Genomic DNA, 21,761 nt, shown 5'->3' with positions numbered 1-21,761 from the left:
ACACTTCACATTATGGATCATATACAAAAAAATAAAATCGAAGCAATAGTGATAAGCGTGGACGCTGAAAAAGCATTTGATTCGGTTAATTGGAATTTTCTTTACAGAGTTTTACATAGATTTGGTTTCCAAGACACAATTATTAAAACTATACAGACACTATATGACAACCCCACCTCTAGGATTAAAATCAATGGATATTTATCAAATAGTCTTACCCTAGAAAGGGGCACGAGACAGGGTTGTGCATGGTCACCGCTACTCTTTGCGCTATATCTGGAACCATTAGCTCAATACATCAGACAAAATGAAGATATCAAGGGAATTACTATTAAGGGGACAGAGCATAAATTGGCTTGTTATGAGGATGACATTTTGATCTGTCTAGGGCAACCAACATACTCTTTACCTAAATTGATGCAATCCTTTGAACAATATGGTCAATTATCAGGATACAAGATCAACATAGATAAAACCCAATTACTTTCATATTACTATAGCCCACCAAGAGAAATTGAAAGTCGATACCCCTGGGCATGGCACACAGAGACTTTCAAATATTTGGGCATCATTATGCCAAAAGATTTGGCAAAATTATCAGAATGTAATTATCAGCCTTTATATAAAAAAATTAAGGAAGATGTGGCAAGATGGAGCCTGATTCCTTTTTTCAGTCTCAGTTCAAGGATTGAGTCTATTAAAATGAATATACTGCCCAGACTGTTATATCTCTTTCAGACCCTACCAATAGAGATTAATCAAAATCAATTCAATGAATGGAACAAGATGCTATCAAGGTATATTTGGCAGGGTAAAAGGCCCAGAGTTCGTCTCAAAACTTTGCAATTAGCAAAGGCAAAGGGGGGAATGGGGCCTACCTTCTCTTAGAGATTATTATTTTGCAGCACAGTTGAGAGCTGTGATATGTTGGTGCAACCTATCATATGACTCTCAATGGAAAAACATTGAGGAGCGGGTACTTCCCATCCCCATACAAGCAATTTTGGCTGATAACAACCTGCAAAAGTACATAAATACTATTGATAACCCATGGGTGAAATTGACTCTTAAAATATGGAAAACTACTATAAAAGAATATAATCTAGAGGGAGATATTGCAATTCTTAAATGGTGTGCATATGACTCTGATTTTACACCAAATAAATTGGATGCTAGATTGGATGCTAAGGACTGGACAGCTAAAGGAATAACAGTTCTTTGCAACATAATGAAAGAAGGAACACTGTTCAGTTTTGAAATGCTTAAAGAGAAACACTTATTAGAAAAACAAGATCGGTATTTACAGATGAGACAATATGTTAATAAGATGCTTAAAAATGTAACCAAGGCAAATACATGCTTGATAGAGCTCTTTAGAAAAGCATATAATTCAGATAATGGTAGTAGAATCATTTCAAGCATGTATAAGGGGCTGTCAAATCTTAAAACACATTCGACTTCATACATTAAAACAAAATGGCAGAAGGAAGGAGGGATAATTATATCTGAGGAAGAATGAACAATATGGAGATATCAATGGAAGTGTACAAATTCACAGAAATAGAGGGAGTTTGGATGGAAAAACTTGATAAGATATTTTATTACACCCTCTCAGAAATCCCATTATGATAGTAACCTCCCTGTTTGTTGGAGAAATTGTGGAAATCAAAATGCAAATCATTATCATATTTTTTGGGACTGCCCTGTTATCAAAAACTATTGGAGGGGGATACACAATGCCCTACAAGACTTCTTTAAATGTGAAATACCCTTGGAGAGTAAGACCATATATTTTGGATATATACCTCAAGAATGGTTGAAAAGAGATAAATATTTAATGAATATACTGTTGGTGGCTGGTAAAAAGACTCTTACTAGGAAATGGTTATCACAGGAGAGCCCAACTTTAAATACATGGATGGAAATTACAATGGACATTTACAAAATGGAGAAGATAACAGCATGTGTTAATCATAAGCTGGAACAATTTGATTCATACTGGGAAAAATGGTTTAACTACATAACACCTCATAGACCTGATTTTATTCTCACAAATCAATGAATCTGTTGTAAAAAAAAATCACTCCCTACTTGTACATAGTTTTTTCCTTTTGCTTGTTTTTTCTTTCCACTCTTTTCTATAAGTGTATACCCCAGATAAATACTTTGTGGAGATTTTGTGATATATATGATTATATGATATATATATATATGCAATGTCTGAAATACATCTTATGGAAATGTTTGTTTGATGAACTTCGATAAAAAAAATTACAAAAAAAAGACCTTCCTTGAACCCTAGATCTTATTGAAACCTCAGACAGCTTTCATCAGACTCTTTATCCTGTTGTAACCTTAGACAACCTTCCTCATTTTCTTGATCCTGTTGTAATCTTATACGATCTTTCTCGAATTCTAGATATTGTTGTTACCTTAGATAACCTTCATCAGACTCTAGATCCCGTTGTAACATCAGACAATGTTCCTCCAATAATAGATCCTGTTGTGACCTTAGACAATCTTCCTCTGATTCTTGTTCCTGTTGTAACTTTATACAACCATCCTCACTGTCCACCACATCTCGAGTTCTGATGACTTGCAGAGATTTTCTAACCACTATATTCTCATGGAAATCATTAACATATATGTAGTGGCCACATTATTTTGTATCTCCTGCATTGAATAAGGTGACCACTGAGTGTATGTTTGTGGTCTTCTGCTGCTGTCGCTCATCCACTTTAAGGATCAATGTGTTGTGCATCCAGAGTGGTCCTTCAGCACACCACTGTTGTAAAGTTTGGTTTCTGAGTTCCAACTTGAATCAGTCTGGCCATCCTCCTAAGACCTCTTTCATCAGCAAGGTATTTTCACCCACAGAACTGCTACTTCCTGGAAGTTATCTGTTTTTCACACCACTCTCTGTAAACAGTCTAGAGACTGTCGTGAAAATCCCAGGCAATCAGCAGTTTCTGAAATACCCAAACCACCCTGTCTGGCACCAACAATCATTCTACATTCAAAGTCACGTAGGTCACATTTCTTCCCCATCCTGATGCTTGGTCTGAACAACAGCTGAACCTCGACCATGTCTGCATGCTTGTATGCATCGAGTAGCATTAACGAGCAGGTGTACACAGTAAAGTGGCCAGTTAGTGTAGATGATGGCAGTTAATCCTACACTCTTCCATGAGGTACAGTCTGAACAACGACTCTCCAGCCACGGCCTCCTTCCAGCAAGCCAATTCTGTATCCAACATGCTAGCTCACCCTGATCTCCAGGTGTTCTAATCTTCTGCAACAGCGTACCATATTCTGGTTGAAGTCCATGTAGACAACATCTACTGCCCCAGCCTCAACAGTCCTCTTGGTCACATCTTCAAAAAGCTTTATCAAGTTTGTGACTCCCATGCACCAAGCTCTGTGTACCTGACATAAGCTCTGCTTTCCTGTAACACACCAGTTCTGCACCCTGTCTTCTGGGAGCTCAATGTCTGGAAGTGACATTATCCTCTTGCTAGACCTCTCTCATTGTTCTGTATCAATTACCTCCAAGCACCTTGTCCCAGATTTTTCACATTCCAAACTTCCTATTCTACCTGTGCCGTTTTCCACAAGTGTGTTAAAATTCTTGAATGGTAATTGGTATCACATAAATGCTCCACACTGATATTTCTTGCCTTTCATTCCCTTCTCGTGAGAGAATAGGACCAGTCAAGTGTGACAGTGCAAAAGTGTGAATGGAACCGGAGGAGATAGCAGAGATACTTCAATATTCACTACAGAAAAGGATTTTGGTGATTGTATGGATGACTTACAGCGGACTGAAAAGCTTGAGCATATAGACATTAAGAAAAAGGATGTGTTGGAGCTTTTGAAAAGCATCAAGTTGGATAAGTCTCTGGGACTGGATGAGATATACCCCAGGCTACTATGAGAGGTGAGGGAGGAGATTGCTGAGCCTCTGGCAATGATCTTTGCATCATCAGTGGGGACTGGAGAGGTTCCAGAGGTTTGGAGGGTTGCAGATGTTGTTCCCTTATTCAAGAAAGGGAGTAGAGATAGCCCAGGAAATTATAGACCAGTGAGTCTTACTTCAGTGGTTGGTAAGTTGATGGAGAAGATCCTGACAGGCAGGATTTATGAACATTTCGAGAGGCATAAAATGATTAGGAATAGTCAGCATGGCTTTGTCAAAGGCATGTCATGCCTTAAGAGTGTGATTGAATTTTTTGAGGACGCGACTAAACACATTGATGAAGGTAGAGCAGTAGATGTAGTGTATATGGATTTCAGCAAGGCATTTGATAAGGTACCCCATGCACAGCTTATTGAGAAAGTAAGGAGGCATGGGATCCAAGGGGACATTGCTTTGTAGATTCAGAATTGGCTTGCCCACAGAAGGCAAACACTGGTTGTAGACGAGTCATATTCTACATGGAGCTTGGAGACCAGTGTGTGCCTCAGGGATCTGTTCTGGGTGAGGAAGTGGAGTACTGGGTTAGTAAATTTGCTGATGACACAAAGGTTGGGGGCGTTGTGGATAGTGTGGAGGGCTGTCAGAGGTTACAGCGGGACATCGATAGGATGCAAAATTGGGCTAAGAAGTGGCAGATGGAGTTCAACCCAGATAAGTGTGAGGTGGTTCATTTTGGTAGGTCAAATATGATGGCAGAATTTAGTATTAATGGTAAGACTCTTGGCAGTGTGGAGGACCAGAGGGATCTTGGGGTCTGAGTCCATAGGACACTCAAAGCTACTGCGTAGGTTGACACTGTGATTAAGAAGGCATATGGTGCATTGGCCTTCATCAATCGTAGGATTGAGTTTAAGAGCCGAGAGGTAATGTTGCAGCTCAGACCTCACTTGGAGTAATGTGCTCGGTTCTGGTCACCTCACTACAGGAAGGATGTGGAAACCATAGGAAGGATGCAGAGGAGATTCACAAGGATGTTGCCTGGATTGGGGAGCATGCCTTAGGAGAAGAAGTTGAGGGAACTCGGCCTTTTCTCCTTGGAGCAGCGTAGGATGAGAGGTGACCTGATAGAGGTGTATAAGATGATGAGAGCCACTGATTGTGTGGATAGTAGGAGGATTTTTCCCAGGGCTAGAATGGCTAACACGAGAGGGTACAGTTTTAAGGTGCTTGGAAGTAGGTACAGAGGAAGTGTCAAGGGTAAGTTTTTTTTTGCAGCGAGTGTTGAGTGCGTGGAATGGGCTGCTGGCAACGGTGGTGGAGGTGGATACAATAGGATCTTTTAGGAGAAACCTGGATAGATACATGGACCTTAGAAAAATGGAGAGCTAATTTACGTCACCTCACCTTTCCTGTTCTGATTTGTACAGCTGCATTGCGGCGGCAGCCATGTTTGGCAGACAGTGTTCATATCGTAAAGTTTACAAAGATCTGTTTCAAATCCTGTAGATAGCTTACTAATTTTTTATTGAAAAAAATATTGATTCACTATGTCGAAGTCAAAAGAAGCGAAGGGCGTGAAGCGCAAAAGAACTGCTAATTTGTTTAAAGTTGAATGGCTTAACAAAATAGTAGAAACTGCTACACTGAAACGTCACAGTAGATACAAGTTCGCTGTTGACTTTTATAAATAGTCTTTGTGTTCATTTAGAAGAAAGGTGAGAATCAAAAGCTATCAATTGGATAGAAGTTCTATTGGTCTAGATAGAGTTTACAAAGAATGGGTAAATGCCAAAGACAGGAGAGAGAACAAATAACTGTGTGACTTAACTGTGTATGTTATTTTGTTGTTATTCTGTGCCATTTTATGTCAAATATTTTGTAAACCGACATAAACTGTGCCAGGTGTGCATTCAGAGCACACATACTTTTGTCACAGGAAAATAAAATTGCACAACATAAGATTTTTACGCACACTAACTACTAAAAATTAGAAGGAACTTTGGCTATGGGTCACCCTGGGTAATTTCTAAAGTACGTACATGTTCGGCACAGCATTGTGGGCCAAAGGGCCTGTATTGTGCTGTAGGTTTTCTACGTTTCTGAAACTAGACCTAGAATTGTCCACCTCTTGCAGCCAAGGACCAATCTTGTTATGATTTGGAGGCTTACATGCCTCAATGAACCAGACAGTTATGCTGGCTGGAGTCAGGACTTTATGTTTTGGCTCTTAGTAGGGTTACCAATGCCAAACAGGTCAAAGGATAGGGGACAGACTAAGAGTGGTCCACCAGTCCTCTGGGTTCGGGAGTTCTGCTCAGAGCTAACAACCCTGGCTGGTCAATCAAAATTGCTACTGAATCAGCAATGAAGAATCCTTCTATATCTGATGACGATGTATTCCTGAGCCTACACCTGGGACTTGCATGACTGACAGTAGTGAAAACTGAGAGGAAGATACTGGCACAATGAAAGAAGCTCTGACCACTGCTGGAAATAGAGAACTTCATTGCTGCCCTAAACAGCTAAGGTGTAAGAGGCATCAAGTAAGATGCTGCCCCAACTGAGGAAGTTCATCAATCCTGTACACACACACCCCCCCTGCTCTAAAGTCACTTACTGGGAATGCTGGAAGCGTTCTCGGTCGTAGTCTTCAAAGATGTCCCTCCAGACCAGGAGGCTGAGTAGGGTGTAGGTCCCACCCGCCACAAGCATCAGGGAGGACTTCACCATGTGGCTGGCTTGCACTAGCATGGTAATCCCGATCAGGAGGAGCACGCAGAGGCTACTGTAATACTTGGGATCCTTTACACAGCTACGGTGAAGCTGGCTGATGTTCCTGTAGGGTGGAGTCCCAGAACTCTGCAGGCAGATGAACTGGGAGAGAAAACATGCAAGTTCAAGTTAAATTGTCATTCAGCCATACATATGAACACAGTCAAAATAAACAGCGTTCCTCTGGGGCCAAGGTGCAAAATACAAGGTCAACTATCATGCATAACACATATAGAACACATAGTCATGGGTGCAGAAAATCATAAAGATCGTTTAGCCCTAGTCCCGAAGTGTCCTGGCCTGTAGATTGATTGTGCATGGACGTTGTCTTGGAGCCATGTTTCTGCAAGAACAAGCCCGCAACAGTTCCCCATCTCACGCAAGAGCAGTTGCAGATGAATGCATTCCAGCTTGTCTTACCAGTCCCCAAACATGGATGGAATCCAGCAGCTCTAACGGGACTCCTCAGTGGACGCAACAGATGATCCGTAACCACGAGGGGCCTGGCCTGTGCCACAACCCAGGTCATGCAGCTGAAACGTAACTGAGAGCCCCACCTATGGTGTTTTCAGACCACCCAGACCAGGCTCACTCAGAACCCAACTCACCCTCTCCTCCATTCCTGGGACATTCAGACCCTAATCCGAACCTGAACCAAACCTACCATCACCTCTGTCCCTTACACAACCTGCCCCAAACCCAGACTCTAATCATGACCGCAACCCAGTAGCCAGCCCCCGACCCCATCAGAGCCATAACCCTTACTCAACATCACCTCTGTCCCTTACACAACCTGCCCCAAACCCAGACTCTAATCATGACCGCAACCCAGTAGCCAGCCCCCGACCCCATCATAGCCATAACCCTTACTCAACATCACCTCTGTCCCTTTTACAACAGACCTAAACTCAGCACTGACCCCTGACCCCATCAGAACCATAACCCCAACTCACTGTCACCTGTGCCCCATGTACAAATGACCAAAATTCAGACTCTAATCATGACCAAAACCTCACCCCCAAACTCAGCACCAATCCTGACGCAAACTGCAACCCTGGCCACAACCTTGATCATGGCTGCACAGGAGTAGGTGTGCGGGTATATCAATGTATGAGTGTGTAGGTACACGTTTGTGTGAGTGTGTGTGAGTCTGAATGAGTGAGTGTGTGTGAGTGTGTAGGTACATGTATGTGTGAGCGTGCAGAAGTCGTGTGTGAGTGGGTAGGTACACGTACGTGAGTGTGCAGAAGTCGTGTGTGTGTGCAGGTACACGGATGTGTGAGTGTGCAGGAGTCAATGTGTGTGAGTGTGTGTGAGTCTAAATGAGCGAGTGTGTGTGTGAGTGTCTAGGTACACATATGTGTGAGTGTGCAGAAGTCGTGTGAGAGTGTGTAGGTATAAGTCTGTGTGAGTGTGCAGGAGTCAATGAGTGTGAGTGTGAGTGTGAGTGTGTGCACTCACCATGTCAACAGTGTATGCCAGGGTGAGGATGAGGGCGGCTGTGATGGCACACGTGTTTCGTGCCCAGCGGGTCCGATCAATCCACGTGGAGAACACCACCAGCTTTGACGGAAAGATCTGAAACACAGATAGCACTAAGTGAGAGGAAGGGAGACTCAGAGTGAGGGGGGGGGGTGACGGACGGTGTGGGGGGGGTGACGGACGGTGTGGGGGGGTGACGGACGGTGTGACGGGGTGACGGACGGTGTGGGGGGTGACGGACGGTGTGGGGGGTGTGACGGACGGTGTGACGGGGGGTGACGGACGGTGTGGGGGGTGACGGGGGTGACGGACGGGTGTGACGGGGTGACGGACGGTGTGGGGGGGTGACGGACAGTGTGGGGGGGTGACGGACGGTGTGGGGGGGTGACGGACGGTGTGGGGGGGTGACGGGGTGACGGACGGTGTGACGGGGTGACGGACAGTGTGGGGGGGTGACGGACGGTGTGGGGGGGGGTGGACGGCGGTGTGGGGGGTGACGGACAGTGTGGGGGGGTGACGGGGTGACGGACGGTGTGGGGGGGTGACGGACAGTGTGGGGGGTGACGGACGGTGTGGGGGGGTGACGGAGAGTGTGGGGGGTGACGGACAGTGTGGGGGGGTGACGGGGTGACGGACAGTGTGGGGGGTGACGGACAGTGTGGGGGGGTGACGGGGGTGACGAACAGTGTGGGGGGGTGACGGACAGTGTGGGGGGGGTGACGGGGTGACGGACAGTGTGGGGGGTGACGGACGGTGTGGGGGGTGACGGACAGTGTGGGGGGGTGACGGGGGGTGACGGACAGTGTGGGGGGTGACGGACGGTGTGGGGGGGTGACGGGGGTGACGGACAGTGTGGGGGGGTGACGGACAGTGTGGGGGGGGTGACGGACAGTGTGGGGGGTGACGGACAGTGTGGGGGGGGTGACGGGGTGACGGACGGTGTGGGGGGGTGACGGACAGTGTGGGGGGTGACGGACGGTGTGGGGGGTGACGGACAGTGTGGGGGGTGACGGACAGTGTGGGGGGTGACGGACGGGGTGACGGGGGGGTGACGGACGGTGTGGGGGGGGTGACGGACGGTGTGGGGGGGTGACGGACAGTGTGGGGGGGGTGACGGACGGTGTGGGGGGGGTGACGGACGGTGTGGGGTGTGACGGACGTGTGGGGGGTGACGGACGGTGTGGGGGGTGACGGACAGTGTGGGGGGGGTGACGGACGGTGTGGGGGGGTGACGGACGGTGGTGGGGTGTGACGGACGGTGTGGGGGGGGTGACGGACGGTGTGGGGGGTGACGGACGGTGTGGGGGGGGTGACGGACGGTGTGGGGGGTGACGGGGTGACGGACGGTGTGACGGGGTGACGGACGGTGTGGGGGGTGACGGACAGTGTGGGGGGGTGACGGGACGGTGTGGGGGGGGTGACGGACGGTGTGGGGGGGTGACGGACAGTGTGGGGGGGTGACGGACGGTGTGGGGGGGGTGACGGGGGTGACGGACGGTGTGGGGGGGGGTGACGGACGGTGTGGGGGGGTGACGGGGGTGACGGACGGTGTGGGGGGTGACGGACGGTGTGGGGGGGGTGACGGACAGTGTGACGGGGTGACGGACAGTGTGGGGGGTGACGGACGGTGTGGGGGGGTGACGGACGGTGTGACGGGGTGACGGACAGTGTGGGGGGGTGACGGACAGTGTGGGGGGTGACGGACGGTGTGACGGGGGTGACGGACGGTGTGGGGGGGTGACGGACAGTGTGGGGGGTGACGGACAGTGTGGGGGGGTGACGGACGATGTGGGGGGGTGACGGACGATGTGGGGGGGTGACGGACGGTGTGACGGGGGTGACGGATGGTGTGGGGGGGTGACGGACGGTGTGGGGGGGGTGACGGACGGTGTGGGGGGGTGACGGACAGTGTGGGGGGGGTGACGGACGGTGTGGGGGGGGTGACGGACAGTGTGGGGGGGTGACGGACGGTGTGGGGGGTGACGGACAGTGTGGGGGTGACGGACGGTGTGGGTGGTGACGGGGGTGACGGACAGTGTGGGGGGGGTGACGGACAGTGTGGGGGGGTGACGGACGGTGTGGGGGGGTGACGGACAGTGTGGGGGGTGACGGACAGTGTGGGGGGGGTGACGGGGTGACGGACGGTGTGGGGGGGTGACGGACAGTGTGGGGGGGGTGACGGGGTGACAGACAGTGTGGGGGGTGACGGGGTGACGGACAGTGTGGGGGGGTGACGGACAGTGTGGGGGGTGACAGACAGTGTGGGGGGTGACGGACGGTGTGGGGGGGGGTGACGGACGGTGTGGGGGGGGTGACGGACGGTGTGGGGGGTGACGGACAGTGTGGGGGGGTGACGGGGTGACGGACAGTGTGGGGGGGGTGACGGACGGTGTGGGGGGGGTGATGGACGGTGTGGGGGGTGACGGACGGTGTGGGGGGTGACGGACAGTGTGGGGGGTGACGGACGGTGTGGGGGGGTGACGGACAGTGTGGGGGGGGTGACGGACGGTGTGGGGGTGACGGGGTGACGGACGGTGTGGGGGGTGACGGACGGTGTGGGGGGGTGACGGACAGTGTGGGGGGTGACGGGGTGACGGACAGTGTGGGGGGGTGACGGACAGTGTGGGGGGTGACGGACGGTGTGGGGGGGGTGACGGACGGTGTGGGGGGGTGACGGGGTGACGGACAGTGTGGGGGGGGTGACGGACAGTGTGGGGGGGTGACGGACGGTGTGGGGGGTGACGGACGGTGTGGGGGGGGGGTGACGGGGGGGTGACGGACGGACGGTGTGGGGGGTGACGGACGGTGTGGGGGGGTGACGGACGGTGTGGGGGGGTGACGGGGGTGACGGACAGTGTGGGGGGGGTGACGGACAGTGTGGGGGGTGACGGACGGTGTGGGGGGTGACGGACGGTGTGGGGGGGTGACGGACGGTGTGGGGGGTGACGGACGGTGTGGGGGGTGACGGGGTGGACGGACGGTGTGGGGGGGTGACGGACGGTGTGGGGGGGTGACGGACAGTGTGGGGGGTGACGGACGGTGTGGGGGGGGTGACGGGGTGACGGACAGTGTGGGGGGGTGACGGACAGTGTGGGGGGGTGACGGACGGTGTGGGGGGGTGACGGACAGTGTGGGGGGTGACGGACAGTGTGGGGGGGTGACGGGGGTGACGGACGGTGTGGGGGGGTGACGGACGGTGTGGGGGGGTGACGGACGGTGTGACGGGGTGACGGACGGTGTGGGGGGTGACGGACAGTGTGGGGGGGGTGACGGACAGTGTGGGGGGTGACGGACGGTGTGGGGGGGTGACGGACAGTGTGGGGGGTGACGGACGGTGTGGGGGGGGTGACGGACGGTGTGGGGGGTGACGGACAGTGTGGGGGGTGACGGACAGTGTGGGGGGTGACGGACGGTGTGGGGGGTGACGAGGTGACGGACAGTGTGGGGGGGTGACGGACAGTGTGGGGGGTGACGGACGGTGTGGGGGGTGACGGACAGTGTGGGGGGTGACGGACGGTGTGGGGGGTGACGGACGGTGTGGGGGGTGACGGACGGTGTGGGGGGTGACGGACAGTGTGGGGGGTGACGGACGGTGTGGGGGGGGTGACGGACGGTGTGGGGGGTGACGGACGGTGTGGGGGGGGTGACGGACGGTGTGGGGGGTGACGGACAGTGTGGGGGGTGACGGGGTGACGGACAGTGTGGGGGGTGACGGACGGTGTGGGGGGTGACGGGGTGACGGACGGTGTGGGGGGGTGATGGACGGTGTGGGGGGGTGACGGACGGTGTGGGGGGTGACGGACAGTGTGGGGGGTGACGGACGGTGTGGGGGGTGACGGACAGTGTGGGGGGGTGACGGACGGTGTGGGGGTGACGGGGTGACGGACGGTGTGGGGGGTGACGGACGGTGTGGGGGGGTGACGGACAGTGTGGGGGGGTGACGGACGGTGTGGGGGGTGACGGACAGTGTGGGGGGTGACGGACGGTGTGGGGGGTGACGGACAGTGTGACGGGGGGTGACGGACGATGTGGGGGGGTGACGGACGGTGTGGGGGGGTGACGGACGGTGTGACGGGGGTGACGGACGGTGTGACGGGGTGACGGACGGTGTGGGGGGGTGACGGACGGTGTGGGGGGGGTGACGGACGGTGTGGGGGGTGACGGGGTGACGGACGGTGTGGGGGGGTGACGGACAGTGTGGGGGGGGTGACGGGACGGTGTGGGTGGTGACGGGGTGACGGACGGTGTGGGGGGGTGACGGACGGTGTGGGTGGTGACGGGGTGACGGACGGTGTGGGTGGTGACGGGGTGACGGACAGTGTGGGGGGTGACGGACGGTGTGGGGGGTGACGGACAGTGTGGGGGGGTGACGGACGGTGTGGGGGGTGACGGACGGTGTGGGGGGGTGACGGACGGTGTGACGGGGTGACGGACGGTGTGGGGGGGGTGACGGACGGTGTGGGGGGGTGACGGACGGTGTGACGGGGTGACGGACGGTGGTGGGGGGGTGACGGACAGTGTGGGGGGTGACGGACGGTGTGGGGGGTGACGGACGGTGTGGGGGGGGTGACGGACGGTGTGGGGGGGTGACGGACGGTGTGGGGGGGTGACGGGGGACGGTGTGGGGGGTGACGGACGGTGTGGGGGGTGACGGACAGTGTGGGGGGTGACGGACGGTGTGGGGGGTGACGGACGGTGTGGGGGGGTGACGGACGGTGTGGGGGGGTGACGGACGGTGTGGGGGGGTGACGGACAGTGTGACGGGGTGACGGACGATGTGGGGGGGTGACGGACGGTGTGGGGGGGGTGACGGACGGTGTGACGGGGGTGACGGACAGTGTGGGGGGTGACGGACGGTGTGACGGGGTGACGGACGGTGTGGGGGGTGACGGACGGTGTGGGGGGTGACGGACGGTGTGGGGGGTGACGGGGTGACGGACGGTGTGGGGGGTGACGGACGGTGTGTGGGGGGTGACGGGGTGACGGACAGTGTGGGGGGTGACGGACAGTGTGGGGGGTGACGGACGGTGTGACGGGGTGACGGACAGTGTGGGGGGGGTGACGGACAGTGTGGGGGGTGACGGACGGTGTGACGGGGGGTGACGGACGGTGTGGGGGGTGACGGACAGTGTGGGGGGGTGACGGACGGTGTGGGGGGGTGACGGGGTGACGGACGGTGTGGGGGGTGACGGACGGTGTGGGGGGGGGTGACGGGGTGACGGACAGTGTGGGGGGGTGACGGACGGTGTGGGGGGGTGACGGACAGTGTGGGGGGGTGACGGACGGTGTGACGGGGTGACGGACGGTGTGGGGGGTGACGGACAGTGTGGGGGGTGACGGACGGTGTGACGGGGTGACGGACGGTGTGGGGGGGTGACAGGGTGACGGACAGTGTGGGGGGTGACGGACGGTGTGGGGGGTGACGGACGGTGTGGGGGGTGACGGACAGTGTGGGGGGGTGACGGACGGTGTGGGGGGTGACGGACAGTGTGGGGGGGTGACGGACAGTGTGGGGGGTGACGGACGGTGTGGGGGGGTGACGGACGGTGTGGGGGGTGACGGGGTGACGGACGGTGTGGGGGGTGACGGACGGTGTGTGGGGGGTGACGGACGGTGTGGGGGGTGACGGACAGTGTGGGGGGTGACGGACAGTGTGGGGGGGGGTGACGGACAGTGTGGGGGGGTGACGGACGGTGTGGGGGGGGTGACGGGGTGACGGACGGTGTGGGGGGTGACGGACAGTGTGGGGGGGTGACGGACGGTGTGGGGGGTGACGGACAGTGTGGGGGGTGACGGACGGTGTGGGGGGGTGACGGACAGTGTGGGGGGTGACGGACGGTGTGGGGGGTGACGGACGGTGTGGGGGGTGACGGACAGTGTGGGGGGTGACGGACAGTGTGGGGGGTGACGGACGGTGTGGGGGGTGACGAGGTGACGGACAGTGTGGGGGGTGACGGACAGTGTGGGGGGTGACGGACGGTGTGGGGGGGTGACGGACAGTGCGGGGGGTGACGGACGGTGTGGGGGGGTGACGGACAGTGTGGGGGGTGACGGACGGTGTGGGGGGGTGACGGACGGTGTGGGGGGTGACGGACGGTGTGGGGGGGTGACGGACGGTGTGGGGGGGTGACGGACGGTGTGGGGGTGACGGACAGTGTGGGGGGTGACGGGGTGACGGACAGTGTGGGGGGTGACGGACGGTGTGGGGGGTGACGGGGTGACGGACGGTGTGGGGGGGTGATGGACGGTGTGGGGGGGTGACGGACGGTGTGGGGGGGTGACGGACAGTGTGGGGGGTGACGGACGGGTGTGGGGGGTGACGGACAGTGTGGGGGGGGTGACGGACGGTGTGGGGGTGACGGGGTGACGGACGGTGTGGGGGTGACGGACGGTGTGGGGGGGGGTGACGGACAGTGTGGGTGGTGACGGACGGTGTGGGGGGTGACGGACAGTGTGGGGGGGTGACGGACGGTGTGACGGGGGTGACGGACAGTGTGGGGGGGTGACGGACGGTGTGGGGGGGTGACGGACAGTGTGGGGGGTGACGGACGGTGTGGGGGGGGTGACGGACAGTGTGGGGGGTGACGGACGGTGTGGGGGGGTGACGGACGGTGTGACGGGGGGTGACGGACAGTGGGGGGGTGACGGACGGTGTGACGGGGTGACGGACGGTGTGACGGGGGTGACGGGACGGTGTGGGGGGGGTGACGGACAGTGTGGGGGGGTGACGGACGGTGTGACGGGGGTGACGGACAGTGTGGGGGGGTGACGGACGGTGTGGGGGGTGACGGGACAGTGTGGGGGGTGACGGACGGTGTGGGGGGTGACGGACGTGTGGGGGTGACGGGGGTGACGGACGGTGTGGGGGGTGTGGACGGGGTGACGGGACGGACGTGTGGGGGGTGACGGACAGTGTGGGGGGGGTGACGGACGGTGTGGGGGGTGACGGACGGTGTGGGGGTGACGGACAGGTGTGGGGGGTGACGGACGGTGTGGGGGGTGACGGACGGTGTGGGGGGGTGACGGACGGTGTGGGGGGTGACGGACGGTGTGGGGGGGGTGACGGACGGTGTGGGGGGTGACGGACGGTGTGGGGGGTGACGGACAGTGTGGGGGGGTGACGGGGTGGACGGACAGTGTGGGGGGTGACGGACGTGTGGGGGGTGACGGGGACGGACGTGTGGGGGGGTGACGGACGGTGTGGGGGGTGACGGACGGTGTGGGGGGTGACGGACAGTGTGGGGGGTGACGGACGGTGTGGGGGGGTGACGGACAGTGTGGGGGGGGTGACGGACGTGTGGGGGGTGACGGGGGGTGACGGACGGTGTGGGGGGTGACGGACGTGTGGTGCGGGGGGTGACGGACAGTGTGGGGGGTGACGGACGGTGTGGGGGGTGACGGACAGTGTGGGGGGTGACGGACGGTGTGGGGGGTGACGGACAGTGTGACGGGGTGACGGACGTTGTGGGGGGTGACGGACGGTGTGGGGGGGTGACGGACGGTGTGACGGGGTGACGGACAGTGTGGGGGGGTGACGGACGGTGTGGGGGGTGACGGGTGGGGGTGACGGACGGTGTGGGGGGGTGACGGACGGTGTGACGGGGTGACGGACAGTGTGGGGGGGTGACGGACGGTGTGACGGGGTGACGGACGGTGTGGGGGGTGACGGACGGTGTGGGGGTGACGGACGGTGTGGGGGGGTGACGGACAGTGTGGGGGGGTGACGGACGGTGTGGGGGGTGGACGGGGGGTGACGGACGGTGTGGGGGGGTGACGGACAGTGTGGGGGGGTGACGGACGGTGTGGGTGTGACGGGGTGACGGACGGTGTGGGGGGTGACGGACAGTGTGGGGGGTGACGGACGGTGTGGGGGGTGACGGACGGTGTGGGGGGTGACGGACGGTGTGACGGGGTGACGGGAGGGTTGTGGGGGGGGTGACGGACGGTGTGGGGGGTGACGGACGGTGTGACGGGGTGACGGACGGTGTGGGGGGGTGACGGACAGTGTGGGGGGTGACGGACGGTGTGGGGGGGTGACGGACGGTGTGGGGGGGTGACGGACGGTGTGGGGGGTGACGGACGGTGTGGGGGGGTGACGGACAGTGTGGGGGGTGACGGACGGTGTGGGGGTGACGGACAGTGTGGGGGGTGACGGACGGTGTGTGGTGGGGGTGACGGACGGTGTGGGGGTGACGGACAGTGTGGGGGGTGACGGACAGTGTGGGGGGGTGACGGACGATGTGGGGGGGTGACGGACGGTGTGGGGGGGTGACGGACGGTGTGACGGGTGACGGACAGTGTGGGGGGTGACGGACGGTGTGACGGGGTGACGGACAGTGTGACGGGGGTGACGGACAGTGTGGGGGGTGACGGACAGTGTGGGGGGGTGACGGACGATGTGGGGGGGTGACGGACGGTGTGGGGGGGGTGACGGACGTGTGGGGGGTGACGGACGATGTGGGGGGACGGGTGACGGACGGTGTGGGGGGGTGACGGACGGTGTGACGGGGTGACGGACAGTGTGGGGGGTGACGGACGGTGTGGGGGGTGACGGACAGTGTGGGGGGTGACGGACGGTGTGACGGGGGTGACGGACAGTGTGACGGGGTGACGGACAGTGTGGGGGGTGACGGACAGTGTGGGGGGGTGACGGACGATGTGGGGGGGTGACGGACAGTTGTGACGGGGGGTGACGGACAGGTGTGACGGGTGGGGGTGACGGACGTGTGGGGGGGTGACGGACGGTGTGGGGGGGTGACGGACGGTGTGACGGGGGTGACGGACAGGTGTGTGGGGGGTGACGGACGGTGTGGGGGGGTGACGGACAGTGTGGGGGGGGTGACGGACGGTGTGGGGGGGGTGACGGACGAGTGTGGGGGGTGACGGACGGTGTGGGGGGGTGACGGACGGTGTGTGACGGGGTGACGGACAGTGTGGGGGGTGACGGACGGTGTGACGGGGGTGACGGACAGTGTGACGGGGTGACGGACAGTGTGGGGGGTGACGGACAGGTGTGGGGGGGTGACGGACGATGTGGGGGGGGTGACGGACGGTGTGGGGGGGTGACGGACGGTGTGACGGGTGACGGACAGTGTGGGGGGGTGACGGACGGTGTGACGGGGGGTGACGGACGGTGTGGGGGGGTGACGGACGTGTGTGGGGGGTGACGGGTGACGGACGTGTGGGGGGTGACGGACGGTGTGGGGGGTGACGGACGGTGTGACGGGGTGACGGACGGTGTGGGGGGGTGACGGACAGTGTGGGGGGGGTGACGGGACGGTGTGACGGGGGTGACGGACGGTGTGGGGGGTGACGGGGTGACGGACAGTGTGGGGGGGTGACGGACGGTGTGGGGGGTGACGGACGGTGTGGGGGTGACGGGGTGACGGACGGTGTGGGGGGGTGACGGACAGTGTGGGGGGGTGACGGACGGTGTGGGGGGTGACGGGGTGACGGACGGTGTGGGGGGTGACGGACAGTGTGGGGGGTGATGGACGGTGTGGGGGGTGACGGACGGTGTGGGTGGTGACGGACAGTGTGGGGGGTGACGGGGTGACGGACAGTGTGGGGGGTGACGGACAGTGTGGGGGGGTGACGGGGTGACGGACAGTGTGGGGGGGTGACGGACGGTTGTGGGGGGGGTGACGGACAGTGTGGGGGGGGTGACGGGGTGACGGACAGTGTGGGGGGTGACGGACGGTGTGGGGGGTGACGGGGACGGGGTGACGGACAGTGTGGGGGGGTGACGGACGGTGTGGGGGGGTGACGGACGGTGTGGGGGGTGACGGACGGTGTGGGGGGGTGACGGACGGTGTGGGGGGTGACGGACGGTGTGGGGGGGTGACGGACGGTGTGTGGGGGGTGACGGACGGTGTGGGGGGTGACGGACGATGTGGGGGGTGACGGACAGTGTGGGGGGTGACGGACGGTGTGGGGGGTGACGGACAGTGTGGGGGGGGTGACGGACGGTGTGGGGGGTGACGGACAGTGTGGGGGGGGTGACGGACCGTGTGGGGGGGTGACGGACGGTGTGGGGGGGTGACGGGGTGACGGACGGTGTGGGGGTGACGGACGGTGTGTGGGGGGGTGACGGACGGTGTGGGGGGTGACGGACAGGTGTGGGGGGTGACGGGGTGACGGACAGTGTGGGGGGGTGACGGACGGTGTGGGTGGTGACGGGGTGACGGACGGTGTGGGGGGTGACGGACAGTGTGGGGGGTGACGGACGGTGTGGGGGGTGACGGACAGTGTGGGGGGGGTGACGGACGGTGTGTGGGGGGTGACGGACGGTGTGGGGGGGGTGACGGACGGTGTGGGGGGGTGACGGACAGTGTGGGGGGTGACGGACGGTGTGGGGGGTGACGGACAGTGTGGGGGGGTGACGGACGGTGTGGGGGGGTGACGGACGGTGTGGGGGGTGACGGACGGTGTGGGGGGTGACGGACAGTGTGGGGGGTGACGGACGGTGTGGGGGGGTGACGGACAGTGTGGGGGGTGACGGACGGTGTGGGGGTGACGGGGTGACGGACGGTGTGGGGGGGTGACGGACGGTGTGGGGGGGTGACGGACAGTGTGGGGGTGACGGACGGTGTGGGGGGTGACGGACAGTGTGGGGGGTGACGGACGGTGTGGGGGGTGACGGACAGTGTGACGGGGTGACGGACGATGTGGGGGGGTGACGGACGGTGTGGGGGGTGACGGACGGTGTGACGGGGTGACGGACAGGTGTGGGGGTGACGGACGGTGTGACGGGGTGACGGACGGTGTGGGGGGGTGACGGACGGTGTGGGGGGTGACGGACGGTGTGGGGGGGTGACGGGGGGTGACGGACGGTGTGGGGGGGTGACGGACAGTGTGGGGGGGTGACGGACGGTGTGGGGTGGTGACGGTGGTGACGGATGGTGTGGGGGGTGACGGACAGTGTGGGGGGTGACGGACGGTGTGGGGGGTGACGGACGGTGTGGGGGGGTGACGGACGTGTGGGGGTGACGGGGTGACGGACGGTGTGGGGGGGTGACGGACGGTGTGGGGGGGTGACGGACGGTGGGACAGTGTGGGGGTGACGGGGTGACGGACAGTGTTGGGGGGTGACGGACAGTGTGGGGGGTGACGGACAGTGTGGGGGGGGAGGGACGGACAGTGTGGGGGGTGACGGACAGTGTGGGGGGGTGACGGACAGTGTGGGGGGGTGACGGACGGTGTGGGGGGTGACGGACGGTGTGGGGGGTGACGGGGGGTGACGGACGGTGTGGGGGGGGTGACGGACGGTGTGGGGGGGTGACGGGGTGACGGACGGTGTGACGGGGGTGACGGACAGTGTGGGGGGGTGACGGACGGTGTGGGGGGGTGACGGACGGTGTGGGGGGTGACGGACGGTGTGACGGGGTGACGGACGGTGTGGGGGGGTGACGGACGGTGTGGGGGGTGACGGACGGTGTGGGGGGGGTGACGGACAGTGTGGGGGGGTGACGGACGGTGTGGGGGGTGACGGACAGTGTGGGGGGGTGACGGACGGTGTGGGGGGGTGACGGACGGTGTGGGGGGGTGACGGACGGTGTGGGGGGGTGACGGACAGTGTGACGGGGTGACGGACGATGTGGGGGGGTGACGGACGGTGTGGGGGGGTGACGGGGTGACGGTGGACGGGGGGTGACGGACAGTGTGGGGGGTGACGGACGGTGTGACGGGGTGACGGACGGACTGTGGGGGGTGACGGACGGTGTGGGGGGGTGACGGACGGTGTGGGGGGTGACGGGGTGACGGACAGTGTGGGGGGTGACGGACGGTGTGGGGGGGGGTGACGGACGGTGTGACGGGGTGACGGACGGTGTGGGGGGTGACGGACAGTGTGGGGGGTGACGGACGGTGTGCGGGGTGACGGACGTGTGGGGGGGGGGTGACGGGGGTGACGGACAGTGTGGGGGGTGACGGACGGTGTGGGGGGTGACGGACGGTGTGGGGGGTGACGGGGGTGACGGACGGTGTGGGGGGGTGACGGACAGTGTGGGGGGGTGACGGACGGTGTGGGTGGTGACGGGGTGACGGACGGTGTGGGGGGTGACGGACAGTGTGGGGGTGATGGACGGTGTGGGGGGGTGACGGACGGTGTGGGGGTGGTGACGGACAGTGTGGGGGGTGACGGGGTGACGGACAGTGGTGGGGGGTGACGGACAGTGTGGGGGGGTGACGGACAGTGTGGGGGGGTGACGGGGTGACGGACAGTGTGGGGGGGTGACGGACGGTGTGGGGGGGTGACGGACAGTGTGGGGGGGTGACGGGGTGACGGACAGTGTGGGGGGGTGACGGACGGTGTGGGGGGTGACGGGGTGACGGACAGTGTGGGGGGGGTGACGGACGGTGTGGGGGGGGGTGACGGACGGTGTGGGGGGGTGACGGACGGTGTGGGGGGGTGACGGACGGTGTGGGGGGTGACGGACGTGTGGGGGGTGACGGACGGTGTGTGGGGGTGACGGACGGTGTGGGGGGTGACGGACGGATGTGGGGGGTGACGGACAGTGTGGGGGGGTGACGGACGGTGTGGGGGGTGACGGACAGTGTGGGGGGGTGACGGACGGTGTGGGGGGTGACGGACAGGTGTGGGGGGGTGACGGACAGGTGTGGGGGGTGACGGACGGTGTGGGGGGTGACGGACGGTGTGGGGGGTGACGGGGTGTGACGGACGGTGTGGGGGGTGACGGACGGTGTGGGGGGGGTGACGGACGGTGTGGGGGGTGACGGGGTGACGGACAGTGTGGGGGGTGACGGGGTGACGGACAGTGTGGGGGGTGACGGACGGTGTGGGGGGTGACGGGGACCGTGTGGGGGGTGACGGGGTGACGGACAGTGTGGGGGGGGTGACGGACGGTGTGTGGGGGGTGACGGACGGTGTGGGGGGGTGACGGGGGGTGACGGACGGTGTGGGGGGGTGACGGACGGTGTGGGGGGTGACGGGGTGACGGGGTGTGGGGGGTGACGGACAGTGTGGGGGGTGACGGGGGGGTGACGGACAGTGTGGGGGGGGTGACGGACGGTGTGGGGGGGTGACGGACAGTGTGGGGGGTGACGGACAGTGTGGGGGGGTGACGGGGTGACGGACAGTGTGGGGGGTGACGGACGGTGTGGGGGGGGTGACGGACAGTGTGGGGGGTGACGGGGTGACGGACAGTGTGGGGGGTGACGGACGGTGTGGGGGGGGACGGGGTGACGGACAGTGTGGGGGGTGACGGACGGGTGTGGGGGGGGTGACGGACGGTGTGGGGGGTGACGGACGGTGTGGGGGGGTGACGGACGGTGTGGGGGGTGACGGACGGTGTGGGGGGTGACGGACGGTGTGTGGGGGGTGACGGACGGTGTGGGGGGTGACGGACGATGTGGGGGGTGACGGACAGTGTGGGGGGTGACGGACGGTGTGGGGGGTGACGGACAGTGTGGGGGGGTGACGGACGGTGTGGGGGGGTGACGGACAGTGTGGGGGGGTGACGGACAGTGTGGGGGGTGACGGACGGTGTGGGGGGTGACGGGGTGACGGACGGGTGTGGGGGGTGACGGACGGTGTGTGGGGGGTGACGGACGGTGTGGGGGGTGACGGACA

The 21,761-nt window shown here is 60.8% G+C and overlaps 1 protein-coding gene across 1 annotated transcript in view; it reads right to left on the bottom strand.

Moving 5' to 3' along the window:
- adcy3a (adenylate cyclase 3a) overlaps positions 1-21,761 on the bottom strand; it is a 179,537-nt gene that overhangs the window by 51,129 nt on the left and 106,647 nt on the right. The window contains exons 9-10 of the mRNA XM_073050086.1: positions 8,150-8,266; positions 6,534-6,790 (exon numbers count right to left, since the gene is read on the bottom strand). Of these exons, the coding sequence (XP_072906187.1) occupies positions 6,534-6,790; positions 8,150-8,266 (374 nt within the window). The remainder of the gene's footprint in view (positions 1-6,533; positions 6,791-8,149; positions 8,267-21,761) is intronic.

This window comes from Hemitrygon akajei, chromosome 7 (assembly GCF_048418815.1).
Source record: "Hemitrygon akajei chromosome 7, sHemAka1.3, whole genome shotgun sequence".
In the NCBI taxonomy this organism is placed as follows: Eukaryota; Metazoa; Chordata; class Chondrichthyes; order Myliobatiformes; family Dasyatidae; genus Hemitrygon; species Hemitrygon akajei.
The sequence above is the reverse complement of the archived record's forward strand: the minus strand, read 5'-3'. Positions and strand labels throughout refer to the sequence as shown.